Here is an 8,021-nt window from a genome sequence, read left to right as displayed (position 1 = left end):
TGAACATTTGAACATCTTGACCATGTTCTGTTATAATCTCCACCCGGCACAGCCAGAAGAGGACTGGCCACCCCACATAGCCTGGTTCCTCTCTAGGTTTCTTCCTAGGTTTTGGCCTTTCTAGGGAGTTTTTCCTAGCCACCGTGCTTCTACACCTGCATTGCTTGCTGTTTGGGGTTTTAGGCTGGGTTTCTGTACAGCACTTTGAGATATCAGCTGATGTACGAAGGGCTATATAAATAAATTTGATTTGATTTGATATATATATTTATATGTTGCCTGCTTTGCATGTTATTTTGGAAATGTCTACTTTTTAAAAAATCATTGAGTTAATAAAGCTGCACAATGTTCTCTGGTTGCGCCGTGATTGGTTCAACATCATATTTTCAAAATCATAGCTACCAAGCTAGCAGTCATCATCATGCATCCAGTCAACAATCTACTGGCAAATCCTTTTCAATCCTTGTCATATGAAGAGAAATTATAGATAAAAAGTATCAGTGCTCATCAACCTTTCCAAATAAACACAAAAAGTTGGAAATCGCAAATTCAACAATGAGTGGTTTGGAAGGAATCAGTGGCTAACTTCAACCTTAACAAAGCAATCACTAGCCTGCTATTCAGCATGACTCCTGAGTGGTTGGAAGCTTCTCTATAAATTATGTAATATGCCTGGGAGTGTCACGTTCTGACCTTAGTTCCTTTATTATGTCTTTGTGTTAGTTTGGTCAGGGCGTGAGTTGGGGTGGGGAGTCTATGTTATTTTTTCTATGTAGTATTTATGTGTTTGGCCTGGTATGGTTCTCAATCAGAGACAGATGTCGTTCGTTGTCTCTGATTGAGAATCATACTGTTTTCCCCATTTTAGAGGTGGGTGATTGTTTTCTGTCTCTGTGTCTTCACCAGACAGATCTGTTTTGTTTTCGTTCGTTGTCCTTGTTATTTAGTTTTTTTTGTTCAATGTTAATAAATGATCAACATGGACACGTATCACGCTGCATATTGGTCCGATCCTTCATACTCCTCGTCAGAGGAAGACGAATATCGTTACAGGGAGATATGTATACTGTATCTAAGAAAGTAATACTAAGTGTATGTTGTGTAGTAAGCTGTTAGTAGCCCATGTGCCTCACCCTAATAATTTTGTCCCTTTCCCCTCTCATAACTTTGCCTACCGTTCTGACTTGATGGTGCACATGTAGACTATAGCCTGTTTTAGAGAAATGTAATCATTGAATATTGTACGAGCTTTCATTGTCTGCTTATATGCAGTTATGACTTGGTGTACAGGGAGAATACTGTAAGAATGGCCCATGTTCAAAATTCTGTCGCTGTACATTTCAAAAGTGCTGAACAAATGGTTATATTGACAACATCCATCCTAGCTCTCTCATTGTCTTAATCTAAATTACAAATGTCCTGTAGTCCACTCGTTGTCCCCTTGTACCATAGTTTGTACATCTCAATTATTAGCAGAATCCACATTTGTTTAAGCAAGTCAGCCATATCAGCTATGGTTTTAAAAAAGGATTATCTCCATGGTGCTGAAAAGAAAGCTCTGCTGTTGGGACAGCTTCATGTCGACCCTAACAGTTTGTGGGCACCGTTTGTTAAAGTTATAGTGCAATTAATGTATTGTTTAGTGTTGTGTTGTGTAGTGGCTTTGCTGGCATTCATCTAAAACATTTTGGGGGAGTTTTCCCCACCAAGATGTACATGCTGCAATCACCACTGGGTGGGTGAATTATAACACACCAACCCTGTTACCTATAGATAGACAGTCTAGACATGTTTAAACTATTTACATGTGTTTGGTAAGCTTGCATTCCATTCCCCCTGTCACATGGGGATCTATGGTTGATTCTAGATGAAATAGTCAACTCTGTTACAGTCAACCCTGTCACTTTATTTGGCACTTAATAGGCACTTACTATAGTATGTATTTGTTACTTTGAGATGGGAAAATATGTTTTATATTAAGTTGAACATGTGCTCTTTATGACAGAATGTTAGAATTAGGTGAAATATAAAGTTACACTCCCCAAAAGGTACTCAATTGGTGGAATGACCCGAGTACTGAACTGGAGGTGGGAGAGCTAACGATGCGTCTACTGTTGCTCTCTCCTCAGATTCTTAGAGAAGCTATTTCAATCTGATATTTCTCCTATGGTCTAAAATAGATGTGTATAGAGGACTCCTCTCTAATATAACATGTCACACATTGTATCAAACTGATGGAATGTTAGGTGTCTCATTGAAAGTCTAACATCTACCATGACTACTGGATGTTTCAATTCTAATAAATAACAAAACAATCCACACCGTAACAACAATATTGCTTTTTTACTAAATGCTTTTATTAAAGAATAAAACTTTGCAAACAAAAATGACATCATCAAACATCACTGGCCTGACTTGAGCAGCTCTGCCCGGGGATGGAGCCAGCAACTTAGCTGCTACCGGTCCGGTCCAGGCTACCTGCAGACCTCCTCCCAGACCTCCTTTTCAGCACCTCACCTTAACAGGAGAGGTGGTGGAAATGATCAGAGTTGCATTCAACTTGAATAAAGATGAGAAACTCTGGTCTGTGGAGCCACTGGTCTGAGGGGAGGACTTCTGTTGAAACCATTTCCATTTTTGGGATATTTTCTAGGACTGTAGAGGTGGTAAGCAGAGATGAATTTAACTAGGATACAGATGAGAGTCTCTGTTCTTGGGAGGAGGGTCACTGACCTTCGATGGTTTGTTGCCTGATAAAGAGGATACTTGCTGGCTTGAGGAGACTATAATGTTTTGAGGAAGAAATGTGGCTCGATGACTTAAAGAGGAGGAGGAATTATTGGGCGACACTTTTAATTACCAACGTAACCTCAGTGGAACTGTGGCTTCATCGAGTTCCAGCTCTAGGCAGACAGCACGTCAGGAAGGCTGTAAGACATCACAGAGACAGGTAAGAATCTATATATTTACATGTGTGTTGCATGTACACTAAACCCTCACATTTGGATAATGTCACTTTTTAAAGTGATGACATGTATATTAACAGTGTAAAACATGAATAGATGTTTAAACATTCTTTACCTCATCCTAATTTTCTTCCAGATGCTTGGCTTTTTCTTTGTCTTGGAGATTCGCTCTGATGTTTCAACCTCTTCTGGAGCTTCTAGCTGCTGGCTGTCTGGCCCCCCCTGATGGTTCTCTGGTGCCAGCTGGTTCTCTGAACTCCCCTCCTGGTTCTCTGCCCATGCCTGTTGCCTCCTTGGCCTTTCCTGGTGGCCATCAGCAGATCCAGTGGGCTCTTGGCTTACTTGTTGGCCATTGGCCCACCCGGGCAACTCCTGACCGTGGTTGTAATCGTGGCTGTGTTGGGTGGTTAGACACCGGGTGTTGATTTGAGCATCAGCCTCCAGATTCATCTGCTCCAGGTAGTTTTCCTTCATCCTCTCCCTCTCCTCCTTCAGTTGTTGATGAGTCTGTTTTTTAAGCAGGGACCGCTCTCTCCACTGCTTATTGAAATCCTCCATTTTCTTCCTTCTCTCCTCAGCCTTCAGCAGCTCCTTCCTCTTCTCCCTCTCTCTCTCTGCCCGGGTCATGGTGGATGTTAGCCTTGTGTGTCCAGGGATGGCTGGGAGGGGAGAAGAAGTAGAGTTCACATTCATCTTAGTGGATCTGGTATCAACTTAAATGTAATGGACACAGGGAATGAAGAATAGAAAACACAATTGGATCTCAATGATTCTTTACTCTTTTCAGTCGAGCAAGGCATGGAATTTGTCAATAAAGTGCAATAATTCCCATCCCGAATTGACCTGGCCCTAAGTTGAACATGAGTCCAGAATGGCACCTATTCTTTGTATAGTGCCAGGGCATATGTGATCACTTAGGGCCCCATGGCCACTAGTAGCCCCCGGATCCCCCCAAAACACGTTTTTGTGTGTGTGTTTTTACGAACTCTTTCTGGGTCTCTACTTAGTCTTGAGAGTTAGACTAGTAGATGACACAAGGTACCATTTAAAAACGTGGTTGTTATCAGCAGTATTTTTCTTGTTATGTCAGTCAGTCACTCAATGAGCCATGTCAGCTAACATATTCTTTGGACAGTAGTTTTATATTGAAACAATGATGCAACATGATGACTGGTGTGGAACAAATGTGTGTAGAGGAGACTAAAGAGGATGATGTCATAAGTAGAGGGAAAACAGGTCTTACCTATGTGGACGATCTTATGGCCCTCCTCAGCCTCTCTCTGATACGTTCTCTCTATCTTTCTGAGGTTCCTCTTCTCCCATTTTTTATTCACCCAGCCCACAGCTCTCCTTCGGATACTTTTATCGGGTGGGAGAATGTCCTCCTTGTCATCTTCTTTTTCCTCCTCCTCTAACTCACCCATCTTGTACTCAAGGATCTCCCTTCTTTCCTCTTCCACCATCTCCTCTCTTTTTTTTGCCTGTATTATTTCTTCTCTCTCTCTGATTAAAGATAAATGGCATTTGATGGCTTTCTTTCTCTCCTCCTCTCTCTCTTCCTCTCTCTGCCTCTCCTCTCTTAGTCTCAACATTTCTTTCTGTCTAGCAATTTCAATCTCTCTTTTTTTATCCTGCTCCTCTTGTTGTCTTGCCCTCTCCTGTTTTCTTTCCATCTCCAGCCGTCTTTCCTCCTTCTCCCTCCTGATTTGTTGTCCTCTTTCTATGTGTTCTCGCTCCCCCTTCAACACTTCTAACCTCCTCTCTTTACGCCTATTGAAGACTTCCCGTGCTTTTGCTTTAACATTAACTACATGTTTCTTCATGCTTACTTCCTTTCCTCTCTCTTCTCTTTCCCTGTACTCTTCCTCTGCTTCCTTAATCACTTCCTGCTTTTCTTCCATCTCTCTCTCCTGTTCTTTCTCCAGTTCATTCTGTCCCTCAATTTCCCCCAAAATATTTTTCTGCCCTTCCTTTCTTCTTCCTGCTTCCTCCCTTTCTCTCATAATCATCTTTTCTTTCTCCATCTCTTTCTGTTGCTGATCTTTTAATTCCATCTCTCTCTGATTGTCATTGTCTTTCTCCCTCTCTCTTCCCTCCTTCTCCATGTCAATTTGCTTCTGTTTCCATATATTTTCTTCTTCTTGATCTCTCTCAAACATTATCTTTCTCTCCACTTGTTGTTGTCGTCTTTCTTTCTCTCCCATCTCTCTCTGTCTCTCTTTCTCTTCGATCGCTCTCTGTCTCTCTTCTTCTCTTTCTTCCTCTTCCATCTCTATTTGCTTCTGTTGACATCTTTCTTCATCATTCTCTCTTTTGATCTCTCTCTGTCTCTCTTCTTCTCTTTCTTCCTCTTCCATCTCTATTTGCTTCTGTTTAAATAGTTGTTCTTCATTCTCTCTTTCAATATCTTTCTGTCTCTCTTCTTCTCTTTCTTTCTCTTCCATCTCTATTTTCTTCTGTTTACATCTTTCTTCTTCATTCTCTCTTTCAATCTCTTTCTCTCTCTCTTCTTCTCTTCTGATATGTTTTTGTCTCTTTTCCATGATCTTTCTTTTGATCTCTCTCTGTCTCTCTTTCTCCTTCTCTTGTACTTCCTCTTCCATCTCTTTTTGCTTCTGTTTACACATTTCTTCATCATTCTCTCTTTGGATCTCTCTCTGTCTCTCTTCTTCTCTTTCTTCCTCTTCCATCTCTATTTGCTTCTGTTTAAATAGTTGTTCTTCATTCTCTCTTTCAATCTCTTTCTGTCTCACTTCTCTTTCCATGTTTTTCTGTCTCTTCTCCATTCTCTTTCTTTTGATCTCTCTCTGTCTCTCTTTCTCCCTCTCTCGTTCTTCCTCTTCCATCTCTATTTGCTTCTGTTTAAATAGTTGTTCTTCATTCTCTCTTTCAATCTCTTTCTGTCTCTCTTCTTCTCTTTCGATATGTTTTTGTCTCTTTTCCATTATCTTTCTTTTGATCTCTCTCTGTCTCTTCTCCCTCTCTCGTTCTTCCTCTTCCATCTCTATTTGCTTCTGTTTACATCTTTCTTCTTCGTGCTCTCTTTCAATCTCTTTCTGTCTCACTTCTCTTTCCATGTTTTTCTGTCTCTTCTCCATTCTCTTTCTTTTGATCTCTCTCTGTCTCTCTTTCTCCCTCTCTCGTTCTTCCTCTTCCATCTCTATTTGCTTCTGTTTACATCTTTCTTCTTCGTGCTCTCTTTCAATCTCTCTCTGTCTCTCTTCTTCTCTTTCTTTCTCTTCCATCTCTATTTTCTTCTGTTTACATCTTTCTTCTTCGTGCTCTCTTTCAATCTCTTTCTGTCTCTCTTCTTCTCTTTCCATAATTTTCTGTCTCTTCTCCATTCTCTTTCTTTTGATCTCTCTCTGTCTCTCTTTCTCCCTCTCTCGTTCTTCCTCTTCCATCTCTATTTGCTTCTGTTTACATCTTTCTTCTTCAATCTCTCTTTCAATCTCTCTCTGTCTCTCTTCTTCTCTTTCCATAATTTTCTGTCTCTTCTCCATTCTCTTCCTGTTGATCTGTCTCTGTCTCTCTTTCTCCCTCTCTCTTTCTTCATCTTCCATCTCTATGTGCTTCGCTTTGCGTCTCTCCTCTTCTTCTTCTCTCTCCATCTCCTTCTTCTTCTCATCTTCTTCTTGTCTCTGTTTTGGTATTTTCTCCATTCTCTTTCTTTCTACCTCTTTCTGTTTGTTGTGCTCACCCTCCATCTTCTCCTCCATGTCCATTTGGTTCTGTTTCCATTTATATTTGTCTGTTTCCATATTTTCTAATTCTATCTGCTGTTCCTTGATTTTCTTGAAGACTTCCTCCAATTCAGACGTATTTTTGTCATTGATGAGGGCTGTCTCCATCTCCATCTCTCTCTCCACTCTATTTTTCATCTCCTCTTCACTTCGTCTCCAATCATTTTCTCTCTCTCTGTCTCTATCAAATGTTCTCTCTGGTTCAGTCTCGTCTTTCAATCTAATCTCTTCTTTCATTCTCACAACCTCTCTGTCTAACACTAGTACATTTTGGTTAACCTGTTTCACTCTCTCATTCTGTCTTCTAAACGCTTCTTTCGCTCTTTCAAATTTGATTTTGTATTGAAACTCTTTTGTTGTCATATCTTCTTTCAGTCTCTCAACCTCTCTCTCTAACTCTTTTACCTTTTCGTTGACCAGTTTGACTTTCTCATTCTCTGCAATACGCATGTCTCTTTCTCTTTCAAATATGATTTCCTTCTCAATCTCTTTCAATCTCTCAATCTCTCGTTCTAACGCTTTTATCGTTTCTTCTGCCTGTTCCACTTTCTTCTTCATTTCTTGTCTTTCCAATTCTGCTTTATTCTCACTTTCCATCTCCCTTTCTCTCTCTTTTTCCCTCTCTCTTTCCCTCTCTCTTCCTGTTTCAATAGGTCTGTTGTTCCAGGCCAGTCTTGGTCGCTGCTCCTCCATGACTTTCTGCCATAGCCTCAATCTCTCAATCTCTTGCTTCATTTTAAAAGGTTAAATTAGTGATAATCTATTACCAAGACATACTTTCAAAGGATTTGCAGAGAATGATACACAGAAATACAACCTAGCTAGGTAATTGAATCAAACACTGGACAACATCAATAGCAGGGTCATGTTGATCAATTCATCTGGACAATTCATTGTCAATTAATGTATTGACATGGTTTGAAAAAATTATGAGACATTTTATGGAATCAATTATGTCCAAAATGTGTGCAAATACAAACACACAACCTTCTTGCCCATTCAGTTAGGGGTTTGAGAAATTCCTGTTACAATTTGTGTGATGTTACAACAATGTTGCCTCTGATGTTTATGCTTGTAGAAATTACTCCTACAAATGATGCTTCACTAATGCAGTTATTTACAACCTGCACAGATACAGTTATCAACTACAACAACAGTAATGACGTTAATAAGGAAGTGGATATTCAACCGGCAGAAGAAAGGCATAGGGGTTGAGATAAATGAAGGTTAGGTTCAGGACCTAGGGTTGGGTTAAGGTAAAGGTTAGGTATAGTTTCAGTGAGGTTAAGGTAAGGGTTAAGGAAAGGAATAA

At 40.2% G+C, this 8,021-nt stretch overlaps 1 protein-coding gene across 1 annotated transcript; it reads right to left on the bottom strand.

Moving 5' to 3' along the window:
- Positions 1-3,077: 3,077 nt before the first annotated feature.
- LOC139411844 (trichohyalin-like) lies at positions 3,078-7,402 on the bottom strand. Its single transcript, XM_071158586.1, has 3 exons — positions 6,351-7,402; positions 4,210-5,219; positions 3,078-3,625 (listed from the first exon to the last, which is right to left on the bottom strand). The coding sequence occupies exons 1-3, from the start codon at positions 7,400-7,402 to the stop codon at positions 3,078-3,080; spliced, it is 2,610 nt and encodes an 869-aa protein (XP_071014687.1).
- Positions 7,403-8,021: the final 619 nt, after the last annotated feature.

This window comes from Oncorhynchus clarkii, chromosome 6 (genome assembly GCF_045791955.1).
Source record: "Oncorhynchus clarkii lewisi isolate Uvic-CL-2024 chromosome 6, UVic_Ocla_1.0, whole genome shotgun sequence".
Lineage (NCBI taxonomy): Eukaryota > Metazoa > Chordata > Actinopteri > Salmoniformes > Salmonidae > Oncorhynchus > Oncorhynchus clarkii.
The sequence above is the reverse complement of the archived record's forward strand: the minus strand, read 5'-3'. Positions and strand labels throughout refer to the sequence as shown.